Here is a 26,953-nt window from a genome sequence, read left to right as displayed (position 1 = left end):
GGGGAGCTTCATTAAATACAAATACATTTAATTCCATACTATTTATCAGGAATAATTTTACTATCTTCTAATTGCCCAGCCAACGACTCTTTAGTCCTCACCTTCTTGACAATTCTCCTTAGGCTTTGCTGTCACGATTCTCTCAACACTCTTGTTCCTTTTCTGCCTTCCTTGCTGAAACCATATCCTTCCCATCACTTAAAATCTACACAGCTGTAGTACTAAGGGCTCTGTCCTTAGTCCCTTTTCACACTAAACAAATGTTTATCCCTTTTGAGAATCTGAAGAAAGCTGTGGGCCTTTCCTTAACAAAAGTCACATATAATATTTTGGGTAGTTTCAGGCTATTTGGATTCCAAGTTAAGAACTGCTCTAAATGCTCTCTGTGGGCAACTCATCACTTCAGTGGCTTTAATTATATGGTGATGACTCCCAAAATTTAATGTGCAACCCAATGTATCCTATAACCTACTACTGGGTGTCTAACAGGTCCCTGAATCAACCTATCCACACAGAACTCATCACAGTTCTTCCCAGATTCTTTCCATTCCGTGTTCCCCAGCAAGAGGAGTCTTAAACCTATCTGCCTAGTCACACAAGATACAAACCAGGGAATCAATCTCGATTCTTTCTCCTCCTCAATCCAATCCATCATCAAATGTCTTTAGATACTTGTTCCTGTCCATCTCTATTAGCTATAGTTATTTCAGGCCTTTAAGTGGTTTCCCCGACTCCACATTGACCATAAATCCAGTCTACCCTTCTTTACTAAAGAATAGTTTTTTAAAAATAATAAAAATCCACTACTCCAGTCATTTTGTTATTTTCTTGCTTCAACATTTTAATGGCTTTCCCACTGTCTAAAGAATTAAATCCATACTTCCTATTATAAACAAAGAAGACCATTCTTGACTGGATCCCTGACAGCTCTCTACCCCAATCTTCCATTATGGCCCCATTCACACACCTCTGGCCACCCTGAGCTGCTATTAAGTACCTGGATATAACAGACCTTTTCATACCCTCCTGTTGCTTCATTCAAAGTTCTCTCATTAGAATGGCTTCTTCCATTTGCCTAATGAATGCTTGCTTATTTCAGTCTCATCTTTTATGTATAGAAAAACATACTCATCTGTAAAATTCAGCTCAGATGTCATCTCTTTCTTGCTTCTCTTGCTCAAGGAGAACTGATCACTGCCAACCACTTATGTTCCCATTTCTAACCTAAACTATAAGCCGTTTGTGGGAAGAAATGGAATCTTATTCCTTGCAGTCCCAGAACCAAGCACGATTGCCTACTACAGCTTAGGCTTCCTCTAAATATTTATGAATGTCTAACAAAAATGACCACCAACTTGTATGCAAGATAAAAATTACAATAGTAATTATATGAGTCCTTAAAATACAAGCTGCTAAACTTACCCTGGAGATAGTGGTGTTCAATATTTGTTCTGAAATCCGCTGTCCATAGCAATAAGTTGTAGCAAGCACAAAAACTTTAAAAATATATACATGGGAGGACAGAAAACAGCAAAAATCTACCCTCCCATTAGCTAATTGTTTTCTGCAAGTTCTGAAGCAATCATCACATGCAGCATTAGCAGAGGAATGGCCAGAGTCTGATTATGATGACACCAATGTCCCAAGGGAACACAGTCTGACGATCAGAATGGTCCATGGGAAGCCACTAGATGTTCATGCCAGTGACTGACAGAAAGGAGTTGTGAGACCTGGTTAGAGGCCCAAGACTGACACATACGAGCAACATGACCTTGAAACTGTCCTTTCTTGTAGCTCTGTTTTCCTGATCTCTGAAATTTGAATCTTAGTCTAATGATTTCTATGTTGTTCCTGTTCTTGACAAACTATTCTAAGCGCAATCAGCCTTTAAGGAATATTAACCTATTGTTAGATGTGGAATATTCTGTTAGTAAGTACCATGGAGTACAGTGGTGGTTCTAAAGATTCAGAATTACCTTGATACTTTAAGAAGGCAATTTATCTCTTAATATTTGCTTATCAAGGGAGAAGCCCCACCAATGTATATGGAGGTTCCAGTTTCTCACTGATGAGCTAAGTATGTTAATAAAGAGTACCCATAGTTTTGTCGGAAATTTCTCTGGATGAAGTAGTGACATGGCAAGAAATGGCATGAAAAAAATCAGAGCACTGAGCTTGACTATCTCAGTTTACATCCTTTAAGTTAACTGGAACCCAATAAACTCATAATAGTAACAACCCTGTTGTTTCCCCAGTTAGAATTCTTTCCATTTCCTAAGTTGGCTAATTTAAACCTCCTCCACTGTTTGCTCAAGGACCCATCCCACTACTTTCCTGTTGGTTTTAGTAGCACATGAACTTTGCTCCTAATGCAGAGAGAAAACAGAAACCACCGGGCATAAATTCCCTTGATTTCCACACGTTCATGGACATGTAACCAGAGAAGGTGAATGCAGATACAACAGAAGAGACGTACTTTCTTCATCAACTATCCCTTCTCTCCTATCTCTTCAGCTTCTCTCAATGGTCCTAACACTGAAACCTCCCTCATTTTTAAAAAGCAAAATTAGTCCTGGCTGGTGTGACTCAGTGGACTGAGTGCTGGCCTGTGAACCTAAAGGTTGCTGGTTCCATTCCCTGTCAGGGAACATGCCTTGGTTGCAGGCCAGGTCCCCAGTTGGAGGCATGCAAGAGGCAATGTTTCTTTCCCTCTCTTTCTCCCTCCCTTCCTCTCTAAAAATAAAATAAAATCTTAAAAAAGTAAAAGTAAAAAGCAAATTTAAACTAAACCTCCTTTGAGATATAAATGCTTAAATATGTAAGCAATCTCTAAAAAATACAATAAATTACTAAAAGTTGAGAGATTGGAAATAAGGTTACAGGGGTGGAAGATTTCAGTATATTGCCATTTCAGTTTTTTAAATGATATACATATATTACCTACTCAGATTTTTTTTTAATTTAAATTCATAAACACCCTCATACCTTACATTGCCCTTCCTCCCTTTCTTCAAAATTGGAATTCTTGAAACAGTTGTCCATACCATTTAAATCTCTCACCTCCAATTTATTCTTTAATTCTTTCTACTTTGGTTTCTTCTACCCATGCCACTGAAACTGTTCTAAGGGCATCAGCAACCTTCTTCTACTGCTCAAGTGGTACTGCAGTTCTTTGACCTACTGGTCACTACTCTATTTTGCTGATATTCTCTCTATCAGGCTTCCATAACTTACTTTCCCAGTTTTCTTTCTACCTTTCTTCCTACTCGTTTGTCTCAGTCTTTGACAGTTCTTCCGGTGACCTCTCCCTAACTATTCCTCAGCCCTTGTTCTCACATTTTCTTTGCTTCGATTACTGCAAATAGCTTCTTGTTACTATCAGTCCATTCATGGCATTGCAGCCAGAGTAATATTTTTAACACATCCATCTTATCATATCATTGACCTGTTCAAAACTACTAAATTTTTCCCTACCTCTCAAAATAAAGTCCAAAATTCTCTTCTTGGCCTATAAGGAATTGCATTTCTGGGTTCTGCTTATCCTTCCTGCCTCATTCCAATCCCTCTATGTTCCACTCACACTTTCTATTCCTTGAAGTCAGGTTCTCTTCTACCTCGAGACGCTGCCCTGCTTCTCTTTTCATTCTTCAGCACTGAGTTCAAGCAGCAGTTTCTCACGGACATCTGTCTCTGCAGGATAAGTTAGATCCTGTTACATCAGCACTTACCGTGACTTTAATGAAGTACTTTGTACAATGATATTTAAGATTCTTCTACTGTCCCTAAAAGAAACTCCACGATACCAGGGACCTCTGTGTCTTTCATTTCTGAAGCCTGTAGTGCCTAGCATATGATGGGGAAGATGGCCCATAAGTATCTGCTGACTTAACACGTAACTGCATCTGTCCCTTTAGCTTCATTTGCTGTCTTTCTGCCAATTACTTCAAGTTCTACATTTCCAGTTAGTTCTCAGTCTTGGTTAGAATGTTTGCCACACCCTACTGGTCAGCTCACTTCAATGTTCTCAACCTTCTCATTTTTCTTCTCCAAAGCCATACTAGTCCTCCTACCCTAATCCTCCTATATTCCTGGACTTTGGTAAACAGTATTATTACCTACACTACTGCAAGTCAGAAACCTATGTTTTCTAGATGTGGAACCCTCACTGCCAGGTCCCCACCTAACTGCCTGACCACTATACCACAGAGTTATAAATGTCACATCCTTGGTAACTAAAAAAAATTTACCTACTTCTCTTCACCTTCACTGTGATGACTTTAGTTCACGCACCATCGCTTCTTCCCTAAACTGTGTAAGTGTGTGTGTCATTCCCCTTCCTGCCAATCTACTCTGCGCACTGAACAGAGAAAATTTTGTGAATTATATATCTGACCGTGCCACTCTTTCTAGAACCTTTCGAATGACTCCCATTGCTTAGAATGGCTGAAAGTTCCTGCACTCATCTTTCATTTTCTCCCACTCCTGTATCATACCCTATTTTCTATAGTAAACCCATAATCAATCATAACACCTGTTTGCTCAATCCCTGTTGGACATCAACTCTTCTAGGAAGTTCCTGTGCCCTGGCCTTGTGTACTTCCCACTGACACTGTAGTAACGTCGGCCACGGCACTCATTGTACTGTATTGCAATGGATGATTTACTTGTCAGTCTTTCTCAACAGGCTATGAGTTCCTTAAGCTGAGGGACAGTTTCTTGTTAATCTGTATTTTCCCAGGGCACAATGTAATACCTGACACACAAATGGAAAATGTTTACTGAGTGAAAGTATATAGAAAGAAAAAACAGAAGACACTAGTCAATAGATTGCTACTATATTATTAACATCAAGTTATGGTCTAGTCTAATAGTGACTGTGAGGACTAGAGAAATTACAGAAGCAAAAGCCAATTAATAACCACAAACTAAATATCCATTATGTACTAAGGACTACAGTAAGACATAGTCCTGGTCCCTAAATGGCTGACAATTTAGTAGAGAAGTTATGAAACAAAGCTATATAATGTGACAAGTTCTAGAAAAATGACAAGAACACTGCTTTTTAAGTCCTGAACATAAATCAATTAATTTTACTGGAGGTGTGACAGGGAAGAAGGCTCTGTAATAAATAGTAACCTTTCAGCTGGACCTTGCAGGTCAAGAAAGATTTTGAGAAGGGAAACAATAATATTCCAAAGAGGGAAATGGATGAGAAATCAAAAGGGCATGTGCAAAGGTGCAGGACTGTTCAAGGAATCAGAATACAAGCCGTGCCTGTTCTTAAGCTATGATTCCAATGAATGCTTAACGGACTGCCCAGCTTATAGTAGGTGGTTAGTAAATCTTAGCTTGATGGAAGAATTTACAAGTATTTCAATGTGGATAGAAAGACATGAAGCTAGAATGGCAGTTAGTGGCTAGATGATAAAGAACCTCAGAAAGAGTCAGCTTAAAGTGACTGACAACAGGGAACCATTAAAAGGTTTAAGCGAGGCCATAATGCAACTAGAGCTGTGTTTCAGAAACAACTGTAATGAGTTTGAGGAATATGGCCTTGCAACAGTGTCCTTTATTAACTGTATAAATGGAGGGGAAAACACAAGAGAAGAACAGTGTAATAAGATATTTCACCTGCCTGAATATCTCTCTCTCTCTCTCTCTCTCTCTCTCTCTCTCTCTCTCTCCACACACACACACACACACACACACACACACACACACACACACACACACACAGTGAGAGAGAGGTAGGTATGTGGCTATAGATTAAATAATTTACACTGCCAGTCAAGATGGCAGAGTAGGTAAATGCTGAGCATGCCCCCTCCCATGACTGCATCAAAATTACAACTAAATTATAAAACAACCATCACTGAGAACCACCTGATGACTAGCTGAACAGAAGTCCTACAACTAAAGTTATAAAGCAGCAGCCATGATGAGATTGGTAAGAGGGGACAGGGATGCAGAACAAGCTGGCCCCATACCCATGGTATGGCAATTCAGAATTAGGAGAAATATCTCAGCCACAGAGGTATTTGCAAGGGGGTAGCAAGGGGTCCCAGCCCCACACTAGGCTCCCCAGGCCAGGCACCAGTGACTGGAAGTAAAGTCCCCATAACATCTGGACGTGAGAACCAATGGGGATCGCATCCGAGTGAAATGGAGGGCTGTGGAAGACAGAGGTGATCCTCTTGAGAGGCCCACCCACAGACGAACCCGCTCACAAATCTACTTGCTCTGGGTTCCAGTGGGAGTGGCAGCTCTACGAGTGCCAGGGACACCCATGGAGGAACTGAACTGACTAGCTTCAAGGCAAGGGTTGGAGGGGCAGCCTTCTCTGGAGACAGAGGCACTGACAGGTACCACCGCTCCTTTGTTGAGCCTGCCACCCACGCAGGTGGCAGGTGCAGGTGGGTGCCAATTCTAAGCTCTCCATTCACCCTGCCCTGGTGATTCCCCAAGACCACCCCCCCCAACCCAAGTGCTGGGCTGAGCAACTTCCAGTGGCTTTTCCACATAAGTGGCCTGCCTTGTCTCATGCTACTTACTTTCCTAAAATCTATCAAAGGTTCACAAACCTGTACTAAGCAGGGGCAGGCTGAGATGTATCCCAAACCTCTTGCTAAGTGGTCTCAAGCATGACAAAAGAAGTGACCAGTCTTAATCTCCCCAAAGCCTGGTATGAGTTGTGGCCAGTGTTGGCCTGGCATGTAGCTTCAAATAAGTGACCATGAACCTAGCACCAGAGGTGGCTGGCCACAGTTCACACTGTGGTGCCCATGAGAGTCCCAAGCACAGCACCAGTGGCAACTGGCCTTGATTTATAGCATACCTTCTCACAGGAGCCTCTAAGCCCAGCACAGACGGCTATCAACTGCACATCACCTTCTAGCTCCCACCAGGCAGCCTCAAGGTAGTACAAAGGGAGGCTAAATGTGGCCTGCACTGAAGCACATCCCAAGAGCCTTCAAAACCAACAGACCTGGTGGCTGGCTTTAGACCACACCAGAGCACTACCCAACCAGCTCCAAAAATGAAAAACCTGAAGGGCAGATTCAGCTAGCACCCACTCTGTGGCATAAGCCCCAATATAACAGCTCATCTGCTGTAGTCATGGCAATCCCTCATATCCAGTCAGGCTTAGGATCAACCCCAATCACTAAGGCGCCAATAGTAATCAACGTTCAACTACAGTGGGGGGCACATACAACACACACTAGGGGCACTTCTGGAGTACCCAGCTCAGGTGGATAAGGAGAATGCACCACTGGGCCTCACAGGACACTGACTATATTAGGCCACCTTGCCAAGACTTGGAGACAAAGCAGATCTACTTAAGAAAAAACAAAAGGAGTCAGCCAAAATGAGGAGGAAAAAAACACATCTCAAATGAAAGAACAAAACAAAACTCCAAAAACGAACTCACCAAAATGGAGACAAGCAACTATCAGATACAGAGGTCAAAACACTGTTTATAAGGATGTTAAATGAACTTAGGAGAACAGATGAACTTCATGAGAACCACATCAGAGAGACAGAAACCATAAAAAAGTCAGAAATGAAGAATACAATAACTGAAATAAAGAGTATATTAGAGGCAATCAAACAGATTGGTTGAAGAAGAGGATTGAAACTGAACTAGGAGACAAGGTAGCAGAAAACACCTAACTGAAATAGCAAAGAGGAAAAAAATGATAGTTTAAGGGATCTCTGGGGCAACATCAAGCACACTGTTTGTAACACAGAGGTACCAAAAGGAGAAGAAAGAGCAAGGGATTAAGAATCTATTTAAAGAAATGACTGAAAACTTCCCAACCATGAAGGAAAAAGACATACAAGTCCAGCAAGCACAGAGTCCCAAACACAATGAGCCCAAAGAGGCCCACTCCAAGACACATCATAATTAAAATGCCAAAGGTTAAAGACAAGGAATCTTAAAAGTAGCCAGAGAAAAGCAGTTAGTTAAGTACAAAGGGAATCCCATCAATCAGCTGATTTTCAACAGAAACTTTGCAGGCCAGAAGGAAGAGCCATGAAATATTCAAAGTGGTGAAAAGCATAAGATCTGCAACCCAGATTACCTTACCCAGCAAGGCTCTCATTTAGAATTGAAGGAGTGATAGTTTCTCAGACAAGAAAAAGCTACAGGTGTTCATCACCACTAAACCATATTACAGGAAATGTTAAAGAGACTTATTGCAGTAGAAAAGAAATGATAAAAAATACAAATAAGAAAATATAGAAAAGAAAAACATTCTACATGACAAAGGCAAGCACTTAAAATTAGTAGCTCAACAAACTATAATGCTAGTACAAAGGTCAAAACTAGGAAGATCCTATGTGATTACAACAAATGCACATGAAAGTACAAAATAATGATAAAAACTTAAATGTGGAGGGTGTGAGTAAAAACTGTAGTGATTTTATAATGTGTCCAAACTTCAAACACCATCAAGTTAAAATAAAATGCTATAAACATAGCCTGATATACATGAAGCATATGGTAACCAAAAACCAAAAATCTGTAAGAGACACACTACAAATAAAGAAGAAGGAACCAAAACACATTATAAAAAGGCATCAACATACAAAAGAGAGCAAGAGAACAACACAATAAAGAGAACTAGAAAAGCAACAAGAAAACAATAAAGACAATAAGTACATGCTTATCAATAATTACTTTAAATGTAAATGATTAAGGTATAATGAAGACAGAGGCTGACTGAATAGATTGAAAAACAAAACCTGTACATATGCTGCCTATAAGAGACCCACTTCAGACTGAGATACAGACTAAAAGTAAAAGGACAGAAAAAGATGCCCTGGCTGATGTGGCTCAGTGGATTCAGCGCCAGCCTGCAAACCAAAGGGTTGCTGGTTCAATTCCCAGTTAGGGCAACCACACATTGATGTTTTTCTCCCTCTCTCCATCCCTTCCCCTCCCTAAAAAATAAATAAAATCTTTAAAAGAAAAGAAAAAAGACATGAAAAAAAAAAAGAAGCTAGGATAACTTTTATCAGACAAAGTAGACTTTAAAGGGACGTCACAAATGACAAAGGGCATCTCATAATGATAAAGGGATCAATCCAAAAAGGGGATACAAAACTCTTGCAAACATCTATGCACACAATGTAAAAGCATCCAAATATGGAAAGCAAATATTTACCAGCATGAAGGAGAGATCAACAGCATTAGTCTGAACAGGGAATTTTAACACCCTTTGACATCAATGGTTAGATGATTCAGACAGAAAATCAATAGTAGCCTTAATGAGATATTAGACCACATGGGCTTAAATGATATTTTTAGACCATTTCACTTCAAAGCAACAGAATACACATTCTTTTCAAGCACACATGGTACAGTAGCCAAGATCAACCTGCCACAAAACAAGTTTCAATCATATCGAGCATCTTCTTCAATCAATGGTATGAAACTAGAAATAACTATAAGAACAACACTGAAAAACATAAACACTTGGAGGCTAAATAACATGCTACAAAACAATAATTGGGTTAACAAGTTCAAGGAAGAAATCAAAAGATACACTGAGACAAATGGAAATGAATACACAATGAGCCTAAATCTGTGGGACACAGCCAAAATAGCTGTAAGAGAGAAATTCATAGCAATATTGGTCTACCTCAAGAAACAAGAAAAACCTCAAATAAGCAATTTAACCTTACACATGAAGGAACTAGAAAAAGAACTAACAAAGCCCAAACTTAATAGAAGAAAGGAAATAATAAAGATTCAAGTGGAAATAAAAGAGTCCAAAAATACAAAATATTTCAAAATGCAAAAATACAAAGAACGAAGAGCTGGTTCTTTGAAAAAATAAACAAGACTGATAAACCTTTAACCATACTCATCAAGAAAAAAAGAGAGCCCTGGTCAATGTGGCTCAGGTGGTTGGGCATCATCATACAAACTGAAAGGTTGCAGTTCCATCCCCAGTCAGGATATGTGCCTAGGTTGTGAGTTCGGTCCCCCATTGGGGCATGTGCAAGAGGCCACCGATCAATGTTTCTCTCCCTCTTCCTCCCTCCCTCCCCCTCTCTCTAGAATAAAAGAAGAAAAAAAGGAGACAAAAAAATAAAATCAGAAATGAAAGAGAAATTCCAAATGACACCACAATAATACAAAAGATTTTAAGAAAATACTACCAATAATTACATGCCAACAAATTGGACAACCTGGGAAAAATAAATTCTTAAAAAACATATAATCGTCCAAGGCTGAATCAGGAAGAAACAGAAAATCTGAATACTAATGAAATCCAATCAGCAGTTACATTCAAAGAAAATTTAATACCTATTTTCTCAAACTGTTACAAAAAACTGAGGAAGGCTCCCTACCTCATTTTATGAAGTCACTATTACCCTTATACCAAACCAGTCTAAGACATTACAAAAAAAGAAAATTATAGGCCAATATCCTTGTTGAACATAGCTGCAAAAATCCTCAATACAAAAATTAGCAAACTGAATTCAGCAATACATTAAAAAGATCATATACCATAGCCATGTGTATTTATTCCCAGGATACAAGGCTAGTTCAGTATCTGCAAATCAATGTAATATATCCCATATACAAAATGATATAAAACCATGATATCACTAGATGCAGAAAAAGCATCTGACAAAATCCAAATCCATTTATGATAAAAACTCTCAGCAAAGGGGGGATAGAGGGAACATACTCAACAGTATAAAGGCCACATATGACAAACCCACAGCTAACATCATACTTGATGGTAAAAAGGCAAAAGCTTTTTCTTTAACATCAGGAACATGACAAGAATATCCATTCAACATACTATCAGAGGTCTTAGCCATAGCAATCAGACAAGAAAGAAAATGCATCTGAATTTTAAACTGTATTGAATTATTTGAAATTTTTCTTGTTTCATGGGGATTTTTGCATCTATGTTCAACAGGGATATTGGCCTATAGTTTTATTTTTTCAGTAATGTCTTAGCCAGGTTTTGGTATGAGGGTAATAGTGGCCTTGCAAAATGAGGTAGGGAGACTTCCCTCTTCAATCCTGTGGAATAGTTTGAGAAAAATAGGTATTAAGTCTTTGAATGTTTGATAAAATATACATGTATGTCATTATTTGCAGATGACATACTACATAGAGAACCATAAGGAACATACCAAAACACTGTAAGAACTAATAAATGAATTCAATAAAGTAGCATGGAACAAAATTAATACTTAGATATAGGTTGTAATTTTGTATATCAATAATGAACTATTGAAAGATAAATTAAGAAAACAATCCCACTTACAACTGCATGAAAAAGAATAAAATACCTAGGAATAAATGTAACTAAGGAGGTAAAAGAACTGTACTCGGAAAATTTTAAGACACTGAAATAGGAAGAAGACACAAATAAATGCAAATTTATACAGTGCTCATGTATAGTAAGATTAATATTTTTTAAATGTCCATACTACCCAAAGCAATTTACATAGTCAATGTAATCTTTATCAAAATATCAATGGCATTTTTCACAGAACTAGAACAAATAATCCTAATATTTATTTGGAACCAGAAAAGACCCAATATCCAAAGCTATCATGAGGAAAAAAGGAATAAAGTTGGAGACATCACACTACCTGATATCCAACTATACTACTGTAAGGCCATACTAATCAAAACAGCATGGTACTGGCATAACAACAAACACAAAAATCAATGGAACAGAATAGACAGCCCAGAAATAAACCCATGCCTATATGGCTAATTAATCTATGACAAAGGAGGTAAGAATATACAAAGAGGGAAAGACAGTCTCTTCAGTAAATGGTATTAGGAAAACTTGATAGATACATGCAAAAGAATGAAACTGGATCGCTTTCATATGCCATCTACAACATGGATTAATTACGTAAATGTAAGGCCCTAAACTGTAAAACTTAGTGATTATTTCTTGGAATATGTCTTCTTGGGCAATGGAAACAAAAGAAATGAAAAAATGGGACTACAGCAAACTAAATAGTTTCGGCAGTGAAGGAAACCATAAACAAAATGAAAAAAAAATCTACTGAATGGAAGAGGATATTTGCCAATGATACATTCAATAAGGGTTAATATCCAAAATACATAAGGAACTCATACAACTTAACACCAGAAATAAAAATCTGGTAAATTAATGGACAGAGGACTTGAACACACATTTCTCCAGAAAGGACAATATGAAAGATGTTCATCATCACTCATCATCAGGGAAGTGCAAATTAAAACCACTTCACACCTCACAGAATGGCTATCAATAAATCCACAAACAAGTGCTGGGGAGGATGTGGAAAAAAGAGAACCCTCATGCATTTGGCTGAGGGACTGTAAATTGTTGCAACTACTATGGAAAACTGTATGGAGGTTCCTCAAAGAATTAAAAATAGAACTACCATATGACCCAGCAATTCCATTTCTGGGTATTTATCTGAAAAATCTAAAACACTAATTTAAAAAAGCTGTATGTAACCCTATGTTCACTGAAGCATCATTTACAACAGTCAAAATAAAGAAGCAACCTAAGTGTCCATTAATAGAGAAATGGATAAACATGTGGTGCATATATACAATGGAATATCACTTAGCCATAAAAAAATAATGAAATTTTGTCATTTGCAACAACATGGTTGGACCTAGAGGGTATTATTATGCTAAGTGAAAAGTCAGAAAAGATAAATACCATAAAATTTCATTTCTATGTGGCATATAAAAATAAAATAAATTAACCAAGAAAACAGAAACAAACTCATAGATATAGAGAACAACTTGATGGTTGCTAGATGTGAGTCGGGTTGGGAGCTGGGTGAAAAAGAGAAAGGCATTAAGACGTGCAAACGGCCCATCATAAAAAGTCATAGGGATAGTTTTACCAATTGGATAAACCTGTGGAAAGAGAGAGCCTGACACAAAAAGACATCACGGATTAGGTAAAGTCCTAAAGATAATGGATAACAAACAAGACCAATGGTGATACCTCTGAAACTATATATAAGTGGAGATCCAAATAACTGGTATGAAGGTAATTTGAGAGTTTATTTTTGAGGGATGCTATTTTTCACTGACATAGAAAGAGGTCTGCAAAGAGAGGGTGAGAAATAGAGTAAGAGGTCCAGAAAAGTGGAAAAAAAAAAACACCTGGGGAAACTGCTTACAAAAATGTGGGGGGAAACAAAAAGCTTATCAAGTATAATTGAACTCTGTGAGATACAAATAAGTATTATAATGGAGCCAACAGGTATGATTATATGATTCAGCTAGATTATTCAAGCCAGAGTTTATAAACTGTGAAGGCAGACTGGGCTCTTTTGGTATCAAATGAAGATTCTTACGAAGAGTGTTGGTGAAGTGCTTGATTATAAAATCCCAGAGTGAGGAAGCTAGTGATATGAAAAAATATGGAGGTTTCCAAGGAAGAACTGGATTTAATGACTGAATGGATATGGAATCTGATAAAGGAAAGCAAAGACTTAAACAAGATTCCTGATCATCTGGTAGAACTGACAAGGCCAATGTCCAAAACAGAATTCTTGGAGAGGGAGTAGGCTATACAGATTACTCAAAAATTTATTGTAAGATTTAGATTGGAAAAGTTTAGACAACAATCTTGCCATTTTTAAAAGGAGTAAGGTAAGTCCTAGAAAAGTTAAGTGTCTTTGCTGAAGTTTAAGGCACTGAACAAAGGCTAGAAATGACTTTAAATTCCAGGCTGTTCTATTACATCACAGAATCTCACTTGACATGATAGCAGGAAATACAGATGGTGATGCTTTTTGAGGAGATTCAGTAACACTAAAATTGGTTTGTTTCTAGGTTCATTTTAGGTAATAGTGGGGAAACATGATTTAGGAACAAAAAATGAATCCCAGGTGAAGCCAATCTGAGATAAAACATTTCCTCTGGTAATCCACATGGAGATAATCAAGAGTTGGATGTAGAATGATATAAGCACCTTAAAATATTCTAATGCAAGAACATTTTATGCTTCAAAATCCTCTCAATGTTACTTGGCAATACAGATGACAAATAAATTATTATGGCTTAGAATCTTAAACATTAAGAAGAGCTTTGCTTACTTTTAAGATTCTTTTTATCTTACACAAATATGAAATACTGAAGTCTGATTCTCTTTTAAGGGGCTAGATATTTGCCTTACCTTTACTACCTTGTAGTCACACAAGTATTCCACCTCATAATTGTTTAGATTCCTTTTCGTGATTCCAATCGATTTACATGTGAGCTTTTCTTTTCTACATAATTCCTGAAGAGTATCAAGTGAAACTAGGCAAGGCACACACCAAGCTACAATAAGAAAATAGAACTCTTTACTAATGAAATAGCTACTGAATAAAATCAAAAAAGGAAAAGGAAAAACTTAACACTTCTATATCCCCACCTTTCTACTGGCAATTTTATAGGACTAAAAATTCTTATGACAAGAAGCCATTTTTGTGTCTTCAAGACAAAAAATGAATTAAAGAATTATTGTGGTAAATTGGTCTTCTTGGACTTTCTCATGGGTTCCTACACTACCATGCATAACTGATGTCAATTAATTTCTACTGAGCCACCTGAACAAAATGTTTCACAGAAAGTCTGGAAGCTTTCTTAACATTACATATAGATTCAAAAATCAAAAGGGATAATGTTTTTGACTTTTCCAGTATAGTCTACAAAAAATACAATTGCTGTTTTAATAAAATATAGATATCTAGGATATACTTATTGCTAAAAATATCTTAAATGTATCTTAAAACAATCTTGTAATTTGTTAAAAATTTAAAACCTTTTCTCCCTTTCTCTTGGTTGGATAATCTAACTGAAATAGAGTTCTATAGTTACTCATGCATCATATGTCCTACTTTTCCCAGTTTGCAATGTAGCATGAAATTTTAACTCCACTTATCTTGCCCACGCTCCAATGTTATTATTATTATGAAGGTGAGTAATCCCCAGAGTTATAATAAAACAATGGAGAGTATGTTGAGTTTTGCCATACTCATTTCCTGTATTGTTTTTTTAAAATCAAGAATTACAAAACAGAGTATTCAATTTACATGACCCATACACCAAGCTTGAAGAAAATTAAACACATTCATAATCAATCTTACAGTAAGCCAATACCTTATTGTACTGCAGGTTTTACCCTCAAATTTCTGCTCCCATAGTGCTAATAAAATGTTAACACAAACTGATGTTTAGAAATCTGTAGTAAGCTTGGTTTCATGGTAGTGTTATGGTAAGCACTAGAGAGGACCAAAGGTCCTCTGCTCCAGCCTTTGCTAGGCCACTTAGCTATATGACTTGAGCTGGATTTTCACCAGGTTTCAGATTCACTGAGAAAATGTGGGAGTTGAAGTAAACTGGGGTTACCAAACAAAATCTTTCAGTAAACTCAAGCTTTACTTGGTAGCTCTCCAAGGTAGTTGCGATAACCTTTTGTGTTTTGGCTTCAGAGACCACAGCTGTTCTTGCTAGATCCACTCCTCACCCTCAGCTCACACAGGGATTTCATTGTCAGAAACCCTGAAACAAGGTTCCACTCCCCGACCTTCCTACAAAGGACAATTCTAGATCAAGAAATAAAAGACATCCCCCCCTCAAAAAAATAATTGGGAGGAAGAGGGTGCTTGCTTTGGAGTGGTGGTTTGCGGGTAGAAGTAGAACAGAAATGAACCCTTAAATCCTTTTCATCAAAAAAAACAACTTCAGGATGTTTTGTGTAGTTAACCTCATTATGTTGATCACGTGCAAAAGAGGTACCTCTAGAATATCTATCCCAGGTGAGTTGTCTGCTGTTCCTACCATTCTCACCTAGTTGTAGTAATAAGATTCAAGACACAACCCTTGATGGAAATGCTGGTGAGAGCTTAAAAAAAAAAAAAAAGGACAAAGAAAAAGCGGGGTGGGGGGCAAAAAACACTTTTGGCAATAATCTCGATTATCTATAATGTAGGGGGAACATTCACTTACAAGATTAAACATTTCATTTCCACTACAAAAACCTCACAATAGTTCACCATAACCTCGAGTGGAAAAACACCTGGGGAATAAAAACTTGATAATCTATGTGGGGAGGAATATTCTGGAAAACACCTTCAAATTCTAGAATGCAATGAAAGTTCCAGTCTTTTTTAAAGGGCGCACAAAAGTGCATACAAGTTCAGTAGCTAATTCTTTGGCGTCCACGCAAATAACACACGAGTTTCTGGTGGATATAAAAATGACCCCAGGCTAAAGGATACATCTTCCAATACCCACTTACTAGGATAAGCTCCGATGAGGAATTTCACCTCCTAGTGAGACCCAACTGGGGTGTATCCTCGCTTAATTTCCTTTATTAGTAGTCATAGTTCAGGCCCAATTTCTTTCTTTTCCTCTGATACTGAGGTCACATTTAAACCACCGGTACCCAGCTAAAACGCCAGCCCCAACACTAAACGTCCCGCTCAAACCACCACAAAAGAGTCAAGGCACACGAGCGCCCACAGGAACGCGACCCCCCTGGGGATCAGCCGGCGTCGCGGCGGCCGCCTGAATACCTCTACAGGACCACCGGGTGGGGAGGGGCCGCGAGGCCCTAGGGACCTCGGCGGGGCGGAGGGGGCCGATCCCGGCGGCGGGCGCACCGGCCCGGGCGCAGAGGGAAACTCCGAGGAGCGTGCCGGCCGAGCCGCGAGAAGGGTCAGGGGCCGGGGGAAAGGTGAAACCCGCGGCGCGCATCTGGGGGCCCAGGTGTCAGCAGGGCGGGAGGCGGCGCCGCACTCGGCCTGGACCGCGCGTCCCGGCACGCTTCCCGGGCCTGGGGAGTTTGCCGGGAGAACGGGTGCTAGTGAGGGGCGCCGCTCTCTAGCCCTCACCTTCTCGCGCCTCGGCCCCGGCCGCCGCCATCTTGAAGAGCTTTCATTCAAACTGGCGCGGTCAGACGGGATAGTGCAACGGGCCGACACTCCGCCCCAGCACGGCTAGCGCGGGAGTGGGGGGCCGGGCTGAGGGGCTGGACCCCGAGAGGCGTGCTGACGTCACTGGAGGCCGACCCCCGGCCTTAGCGGCGAGCGCGCTTGCGCTCCTCGTCGCGTACCGGCGCGTGGGAGGGTGCAGGAGGGAGCAAGGGCTGTGGAGGAGAGGGTCTTGTGGTGGGGTGGCGGGACAGGCGGCGCTCCGTTGGGTTATCAACCACCTTTTCCTGCCTCGCTGGAAATCAAGAGGCACCTCTGTCAGGCTTTCCCACATGTTTTAGCTTTACATGACATTGCATGAGCACTGTGCAAAATCCAAAACACCGGGACTATATGGTGCATTCCCCTTCCATGCCTGTTCCTCAGCTAACCGTTTTTTTAAAGAAGATTTTATTTATTTTTACACAGGGAGAAAGAGAGTAAGAGAAACCCACCAACTGGGGACCTGGCCCGCATGGGAAATGGAACAGGCTACCTTTCAGTTTGCTGTTCAAACGCCCAACTCTCTGAGCCACACCTATCAGGGCAGCGGACTAATCTTTGTTCTGTTTCTTCCCATGCTACTCAGATCACAGGCTATGGAAATTGGCTGAACATTGGGGGTTCCTTCTAGAGGGGTTTTGCTTTCTGGCCCCACTCTGGGAGGTTGATTTAATTGATATGGGGTGTGGCCTGAACATTGAAATCAGGTGAACAGCTCCCCAGGTGATTCCAATGTGCGGCAGTTTGAAACCACGGCCTAGATCAGTGTTTCTCTCACACCTGAATGGGCATAGGAATCCCAGATTGTGTTAAAACGCAGATTTGAATGGTAGATCTAGGCTGAGTCCTGAGGTTTTGCATTTCTGGTGAGTAGTATTCTGATGATGCTTCTGGATTGGGGCCACACTGGTGTAGCAAGGCTGCGTTCACACCCAGGCCCTCTACTAGGACTACAGGAGCTCCTAATTGGTCTCTATTTCTCCCCACATCCATTCTTCACACTGCATCCCTGGTGGCTGTTCTAAACCAATGATTTTCAAACTTTTTAATCTCACAGCACACATAAACTAATTGCAAAAATTCTACAGAACACCAAAAAAATAATTTTTTTGCCCTTGTGACCAAAAGAATAGGTGTAATTTTGATTCATTAACACTGGATGGCTATTGCTATGTTGGCTATTGTCATTTTTTTTAGTTGACGATCTAAGGGAAAAGTGCCCCTGACTAAATAGTCAAATATTGCATGTTTTAAAAATTCTTGTGGCTCACCAGTTGAAAATCACTGTTCTAAACAATCAAAAGCAGAGATCGCAGAAGAGAAAATCACAAAAACTTCAGTGAAAAGCAGTTTGCCAGACTTCTGGCCAGGTTAAAGGCATAGGTAGACACATTGTGCCTCCTTGTACAACCAAAAGAATGACAACAATAATTTAAAAATAAAAAACAACTAGAACTGACAGAAAATTGAACTGTAAGGAAGTCTGACAACCAGGGAGTTAAAGGAGAACATATTCAAAGAGACCGCTAGGAGGGGGGGAGTCGGGCAGCCAGGGCAGAGTGGGCGTGCAGCAAAGCAACTGCTGGCGGACCCTGGGTGCACAAGGTGGTGGCTGGTGGATCCAGTGAGGTGGCAGATTGTGGGGTATAGCACACAAGGTGGCTGGTAGACCAGGTGGTCCCACATTCGTGCACAGATAAACCAGGTGAAACTGGGGAGCAAGACAGACCGTGCAACCCAGGGTCCCAGCACGGGGGAATAAAGCCTCTAATGACTGATTGAAATACCTGTGCAGGTTGAGGTGCTGGGAGAGACTCCCAGCCTCACAGGAGAGTTCACTAGAGAGACCCACAGGGTCCTAGAACATATACAAACCCACCCACCCGGGAATCAGCACCAGAAGGGCCCAGTTTGCTTGTGGGAAGCAGGGGAGGTGACTGAAATCTGCCAGAGAATGGAGCAAGCGCCATTGTTCCCTCTTAGACCTCTGCCCCACATACAGCATCACAACCCAGTGACTGGGTCGCCCTGCCCTGGTGAACACCTAAGGCTCTGCCCCTCACTCTGTAACAGGTGCATCAAGACAAAAAAAAAAAAAAAAAAAAAAAAAAGGCCCAAACGAAAGAACAGATCAAAGTTCCAGAAAAAATACAACTAAGCAAAGAAGAGATAGCCAACCTATCAGATGCACAGTTCAAAGCACTGGTGATCAGGATGCTCACAGAATTAGTTGAATTTGGTCACAAATTAGATGAAAAACTGGAGGCTACACTAAGTGAAATGAAGCAAAATGCACAGGGAACCAATAGTGATGGAAAGGAAACTGGGACTCAAATCAATGAAGTGCACCAGAAGGAAGAAAGAGACATCCAGTCAGAAAAGAATGAAGAAACAAGAATTCAAAAAAATGAACAGAGGCTTAGGAATCTCCAGGACATCTTTAAACATTCCAACATCCAAATTATAGGGGTACCAGAAGGGGAAGAGGAACACCCACGAGTGGAAAACTTATTTGAACAAATAATAAAGGAAAATTTCCCCAATCTGGCAAAGGAAATAGACTTCCAGGAAATCCAGGAAGCTCAGAGAGTACCAAAGAAGTTGGATCTAAGAAGGAACATACCAAGGCACATAATTACATTAGCCAAGATTAAAATGGAGAGAATCCTAGAAGCAGCAAGAGCTAAGGGGACAGTCACCTACAAAGGACTTCCCATCAGACTGTCAGTGGATTTCTCAAAAGAGACCTTACAGGCAAGAAGGGGCTGGAAAGAAGTATTCCAAGTCATGAAATCCAAAGACCTACATCCAAGATTGCTCTATCCAGCAAAACTTTCATTTAGAATGGAAGGACAGATAAAGTGCTTCTCAGATAAGATCAAATTCAAGGAGTTCATCATCACCAACCCCTTATTATATGAAATGTTAAAGGGACTTACCTAAGAAAAAGAAGATAAAAAAGATGAACAGTGAAAGGACAGCAAACTCACAGTTATTAAGAAGCACACCTAAAACAAAAGCAAACTAAGAGGACAGCTAGATCAGGAGCAGAACCATAGAAATGAAGATCACATGGAGGGTTAGCAACAGGGGAGTAAGAGGAGGAAAAGGGGGGAGAAGGTACAGAAAATAAGTAGCATAGATAGTAGGTAGAAAATAGATGGGGGGAGGGCAAGAATAGTATGGGAAATATAGAATCTAAAGAACTTGAGACACGTGGTCATAAACTAAAGGGGGGAATGGTGGGGGAGGGGTGTGCAGGGTGGAGGGGAATGAAGGGGGGAATAGAACTGTAATGACATAATCAATAAAATATATTAAAAATAAAACTTCAAAAAAACAAAAACAAAAATAAACTAAGCAAAAAACTACAACAGGAACAGAACCACAGAAATGGAGGTCACATGGAAGGTTATCAACAGGGGAGAGAGGGGAAAAACGCACAGAGAATAAGTAGCATAGATGGTAAGTAGAAAATAGGGGGAGGGTAAGAATAGTATGGGAAAGGTAGAAGCCAAAGAACTTATGACACATGGACATGAACTAAAGGGGGGGAATGTGGGTGGGAGGGGGTGTGCAGGGTGGAGGGGAGTGAAGAGGGGAAAATGGGACAACTGTAACAGCATAATCAATAAAACATATATTTTTTAAAAAGCAGTTTGCCATCTACCAAGGATTTTAAAAATAAATTTACATAAAAAGATAAAAATATTTGAAAGCACCTATAGATTTTGCAATGATCAGAAATAAACACAGAACATTAAAGAAGTTAATATTTGTTTTCATTATGAAATAGTGTCTAGCCATTACAAAAGATCTTTAGGAAGCCTTTAGGATGGTGGGGTTTATTTAATATGTTAAGCAAAACAAAAACTTGTAAAATACACAAAATTTCAACTGTGTAAAAAAATGTATAGGAAGATAAATATAAATTATCTGTGGATAATTTTTAAAGTCAAAAATTTAAACTTATCATCTTTACAAATTTAAGCAGAAATCCTACCAAAGATGGGGGAAATATAGGTATTTTCTAAGCAAGGAGCAGAGACCAAAGACCTAGGGATAGGGAACAAGGAATACTCAAAGTTATGAATTAGAATAGGAGGAAATGATGAGTAATGAGGCTTGAGAAGTGGACAAGAACCATATCAGAAAGAACCTCCTGTGATAGGGTTGGATAGGACCTTTTATTCCTCTTTATCAAGGTGATGGATAAGGGGAGAGGACTTGGGTAGAGCCCTACCTCCTAATCGGGGCTTCTCTCACCCCTCCTTCCTAAGTGTACTCACTGTAAGTTCTGACAGCACCTCTTGAGTATCCATTCTTATGCAATTTCTTTTCTGGTTTTCCTTCTACCTCAATAGCAACTTTTCACTTCCCTTTCTGGCGGCCTTTCCTCTATCTAACCTAAATGCTGGGGTTTCTCAAGGCTACGCCCCAAGACATTTCTCTTATGTTCTCTCCCTAAATGACTGCCTCAGTCCCCATGGATTTAAATACCATCTTTATCATCTTCATGCCTTTTGTCTCCAGCCCTGATCTCTGTCCTGAATTCCAGACCTTAATATCCATAGTGCCTAGTTCACATATCCACTGAGGTGTTGTACAAACACCTCAAATTGAACATACTCATGAAAGTACCCTTGATTTTTGCCACCAAACCCAGTTCTCCCCACAAACTTTCTCATCTCAATACACTGGCACCATCTATTCAGGTGTTTAAGAAGGAAATCTAGGTGTTCTTGAGTGGCTCTCTCCTCACATTCTCCAAACAAATTCCATTAGGAAGTCCTGGCAATGGCATGTCCAAAATATAAGGTCTGTCTAGAAAAAGTCAGGCCATTGATAATATAACAAGAACAGTTTGCACGACATTGATATGAACTGACAGCCAAGGAGAATGGACTGGAATGTGAATGTGTAAACAGTGATGACTTCATTGCACTAGTCAGTGGGTGGGGGGGGTAGATGCCATTGAGTGAGCATGTGAACTGTGTGGCTGTCCCATTCAAGATGACTGAGTAGAGCAATGAATCTGCATCAAATTTTGCATTAAGCTTAAACATTTCCTCTATGGAAACTTCAGATGACTCAGAAGCCTTTTGGGGACGATGCAATGAGTGCAGTGCAAGTAAAGTTATGGCACAAAGGCTTCAAAGGTGTTTGAGAATCTGTTGAAAGTGATCCATGTTCTGGAAGGTCTGCAACAAGCAGAGCACATGAGTATGTTGACTGTGTATGGGCTGCAATCATCAAAGATCAGCAATTGATGGTACGAGGACTAGAAGCTGATCTGGGGATTCCAAAAACGACTGTGTCTGAGATTCAGACATAGGATCTTGGTATGAAATGTGTCATAGCAGAATTTGTTTCACAGCTTCTGTGACCAGAGCAAAAGGAACATCGTGCAGCAGTTGCTAAGGTCTTGATTCAGACTGTTACCAATGAGCCAGATTTCCTACAGCTGGAGATGAATCATGAGGTATCATTGTCCTATGTACAATGTTTCTTGTATCTTGTATCCTCTTCAAAAAATGTCTCTATTTTTCATATTACATGTCTGGTACTTTCTCATAGACCTCACTTCTGCCCCATTTCCCCATTGCTACTGCTATTATCTTAGTGGTACAGGCCATCATTTCTCAACTGGAGTCCTGTAAAAGCCTACCTGGTTTCATTGCCACTATTGCTACCCTCCAATTCACTTTCCACATAACCTCAAGTGACCTTAAAACATAAAGGAAAAACATTTCCTTTGCCTGCTTTTAAATATTTCCCAAAGGACCCAAATTAAATTCAAACCTTTGGATCGTCTACGTGGCCTCATGTGATCTAAACCCTGCCTCCCTAACCTACTTTGTGCCACTTTCCCCTTTGATCATTATCCTCTGGGACTATTTTTCACTCATCCAGACATCATTTATTGTGGATCTCCTCTGTGCCAGGCATTGTATGAGGTGCTGGGAATGTAACAGTGGACGTGAAAGAGAAAGACCTGGGAGGAACAGATAAAATGAACAACAAAATAAGTAACTTAAGGCAACTCTAAATCACTTCCTAGTTTAGAGGATATGCTCCCTGGTTCTTCACGTGACTACCTTATCACTTGGGTCTTAGCTTAAATGTCACTTTTTCAGAGGCCACTCTTGGTTGTCCTATCTAAAGTAGGTACTTCCTATTTTCCATTCTTTCTTCTTCCCTCCCTTAAATGCACTTATCAAAATCTGTAGTTATCTTGTCTATTTTGGGGGGTCTACATCAGTTTCAGTAAAAATTTACAGAACAAATATATTACACTCTTTTGTAAATCATTTCCTTCATTTTCCTAGTCTGGAATCCCATTAATCCCAGGGGTAGATTAGGCCTTGTTTCTTTAACAGGCATCGCTGTGTCTATCGTGTAGAGCAGCAACTCTCAAAGTGGGTTACCGGCAAGCTCCTAAATTCAAAACTATTTTCATAATACCAAGATGTTCCCTACTTCTTGATTCTCCTTTCATGAGTATATGGTAAAGTCTTCCAGACGTACACAACTTGGGTACTGCAGACTGAAGAAGCAGGTACTAGGACAGAGCTATCTCTGTAAGTTGGATAGTACAAAGATTTCATAAAATATTAAAAAATGCCACTCCTTTTTTGTGAAAGTTATTTTTCATAAAATGTTTCATTTAAAAGTGAAGAGTTATTTTAAGTCTCTTGGTTTTAATTTCTATATGGTAGAAATAATATATTTTTCACCAATATAAACAAATACTCTTTTGGTTCTCAGTTATTTTTAAGAGTGTAAAGGAGTTCTGAGACTAAACAGTTTGAGAGTTTTGGTAAACCCTCCCTGTAGATGGAGAGGAAAATTAAAAGCAACTGAGAGACATACACACTAGTGTCCTTAAGGGAAAAATAAGGTATGCCTGTACCCCATAATTTTTTTCATAAAGACCATTGAAAACATGAGGTCCATGAAGTGTCTACTCTTCCATTGAAATATTCTTCTTCAAGAGGCAAAGAAGAATCTAGAATGAAAACTGGAAATATCAATAGAAATAATACATGTAACATGCTTATAATGGTAAGCAATCAAAAATGTTTTAAAAAATCTGAATATTAGTTCAAAATTCACTGTTTGTTTACTTTGAGACCTTGGGTAAATTATTTCACTTCTTTGAATCTACTTCCACATCTAGACCATAGAAATACATGCCATAGTACTCGCTATGTATTGCAACTACTAGGGAGATGAGGATTAAAAAAGATAGTGAATAAAAGCAAATAAACACTGGTGTTGTTATACATGTTACATGGCCACTTGCTGTAGAAACCCTGACACTACCCCATAGGACCTGTGCTCGGACAGTCACTCACACATGCAAAGGCTGTCCGTCTGTGACCACACACTCTGTGACCTCCCAAGACTTCCGCAGTGGTATATGGGCATTTCTTTCTATTTTTCTATATGGGCCTGTTCTTTAAGCTGTTCCGATATGTAAACAGGCAAAATTATGGCAATTTGACAAAATCTTTTGCTGGTGAAAATGCTCAAGTTTTAAATACATATGTGACATGGCAAAAATAACTGGCATATGCATGAAAAGATTATTAAAATGTTCACCAAAAATATCTTAACAGTTGTTATCCTGGGTGGTAGAATATAAGATGATTTTATGTTTTCTTCTTTTTTAGTTGTACTTTTAAAACTAACATGTATTATTTTATGATCAGAAGAATGTTAAAGCTATTTTCACCTTGAAAAATAAAAAAATGCTAGAACATTTAATTGGAGAATCTTATACAAATTTAAAAAAAATAGCTTGTCATCTCAGAATGCAAGAAAATTTGGGAGTATATTTCATTAGGTAACAGCAGTTCTGATGACAATATCAAATTTGGCATGTTTGGGGGAAAATACATACAAATCTGACCAATAAAGTCAGAGCAGTGGTATTTCTCTCCTTATCAACAGACCATAAAATATGCAGATGTCCTTACTGGCCACGTTCCCATGGGACACAAAGATGACACTTCTTTTTTCTTCCGTGTAACTGACTGACGTGTAGACACTTACTGAACACCTGTGTCAGGCACTATTCTCTGGGCTGGGACGCAGTGATCACGGAGATGAGAGTCTCTGCTCTCACAGCGCTTATAATCTAGTGGTGAAAGCAGTCAAATAAGTAAATTATTACATGGGTATAAAACTTTTTTTGTATTTTTTAAACTAATTCTCACCTAAAGATATGCCTATTGATTTTAGAGAGAGGAGGAGGGAGGGAGAGAAAAAACATCGATGTGAGAGAAGCATCAATTGGTTGCTCCTGCATGCACCCCAGCCCAGAATTGAACCTGTAACACAGATACGTGCCCTGACCAGGGATCAAACCTCCAACCTTTTGGTGTACAGGATGACACTCTAACCAACCCAGCCAGGAAAAAAAGAAAACTCTTGAATAAACCCTTATGATATTTGATTCTACAAGTTTCAAAATCTACTTAGGGGGTAAAAAATTTTTCTATAAAGGGCCAGACTGTAAATACTTTAAACTTTGTAGGCCACAGTCTCTGCTGCCATTATTCACTCTATCATTCCGGTGTAAAAATGGCCACAAACAATACATACACAATTCAGTGTGCTATATTCTAATAAAATTTTATTTACAAAATTAGATGTGGGGTAGAACACACTGGCCATGGTTTGCTAATCCCTGATCTAATAGTAAAAAGAGCTAACACTAATTTCAAACTAAAATCTTAACACACTTTTCCAAAGATAACTGAAAATATTTAGACTTAGCAGTTTACCTGAGTTGGTATCTTCCTGTTTTCTGAAAACTTAATGACTTACACATATGATTATTTTATTTCACAGTTTTTATAACTTTGGGGAAAAATCCTAAGATGCAACTAAGCCTTAAGAAGGTAGGCCCAATCAAAAGGCTGCTTCTTTTTGAACTTCAAATCATATCTGAGTTCTCTTGGCCACTGATTAAAGATATTTCCTCTTCTCAAGTCTACTGGGCCTTTGGAGAGAAATAAATGGAAAATCCTCTGTTGGTAATAAGATCTAGGGTCTAATGTGTGCTACTCACCTTCCACCTGTTTCCTCAAGATAGGCAGATCAGTTGTCTTCTTTTATGTAGAGAATAAGTTTTTTCTTTACTAACCCACTGAGGATCTCAATGTTCTAGTGAATATTTTCTGATGAACAAAATGTAGCTTGCCCTTTTTAAAATACAATTTTTTTTTATTTCAAAAGAACCTTATGTTTGTTTGTAAGAGGAAACAATCAAACTAAGTAAAACTGTAGAAAGAGAAGTCTAACCTTTGGGCCAAGACGGAGGTATAGGTAGATACCCTGTGCTTCCTTGCATGACCAAAAGAAGGACAACAACAAATTTAAAAACAAAAAACAACCAGAACTGCCGGAAAATTGAACTGTATGGAAGTCTGACAACCAAGGAGTTAAAGAAGAAATATTCATCCAGACCAGTAGGAGAGGTGAAGACAGGCAGCCAGGGCAGAGAGTATGGGCAATACAACAGATCTGGCTGAGCAAGAGGGCAGCTGGTAGATCAGGTGGTCCCACATTTGCGTGCTCAGAAGGCTGGGAGGAACAATGGGAGAGAGAGACGGACCACACAACCCAGGGTTCCAGAGTGGGAAACTAAAGCCTCAAAGCCTCTGGCTATAACAACCTATGGGGGTTGCAGCAGTGGGAGAAACTCCCAGCCTCACAGGAGAGTTCACTGGAGAGACCCACAGGGTCCTAGAATGTATACAAAGCCACCCACCTGGGAATCAGCACCAGAAGGGCCCAATTTGCATGTGGGTAGTGGAGGAAGTGACTGAAAGTGGGAGGAGAACTAAGTAAGAGCATGGTTCCCTCTTGGACCCCTCCCCCACATACAGCACCAGAATGCAGTGATGTGGGTTGCCCTGCCCTGGTAAATACCTGAGGCTCTGCCTCTTCCTATGTAACGGGCACGCTGAAGCAACAA

The 26,953-nt window shown here is 39.6% G+C and overlaps 1 protein-coding gene across 4 annotated transcripts in view; it reads right to left on the bottom strand.

The window, feature by feature from the left end:
• Positions 1–16,986, bottom strand: part of SUV39H2 (SUV39H2 histone lysine methyltransferase) — a 28,105-nt gene extending 11,119 nt beyond the window's left edge. For 2 of the 4 annotated variants that reach the window (XM_037141279.2, XM_037141278.2), the window contains exons 1-2: positions 16,885–16,986; positions 14,181–14,326 (exon numbers count right to left, since the gene is read on the bottom strand). In XM_037141279.2, the coding sequence (XP_036997174.1) occupies positions 14,181–14,326; positions 16,885–16,915 (177 nt within the window). In that variant the 5' untranslated portion in view covers positions 16,916–16,986. Of the gene's footprint in view, positions 1–3,580; positions 3,691–14,180; positions 14,327–16,884 lie in introns of all 4 variants that reach the window. The other 2 variants (XM_037141281.2, XM_037141280.2) reach the window with 2 other exon arrangements.
• Positions 16,987–26,953: the final 9,967 nt, after the last annotated feature.

Source organism: Artibeus jamaicensis, unplaced genomic scaffold (genome assembly GCF_021234435.1).
Source record: "Artibeus jamaicensis isolate MK-2021 breed Jamaican fruit bat unplaced genomic scaffold, CSHL_Jam_final contig_426, whole genome shotgun sequence".
Classification (NCBI taxonomy): domain Eukaryota; kingdom Metazoa; phylum Chordata; class Mammalia; order Chiroptera; family Phyllostomidae; genus Artibeus; species Artibeus jamaicensis.
This window is presented reverse-complemented; position numbering and strand designations above follow the sequence as displayed.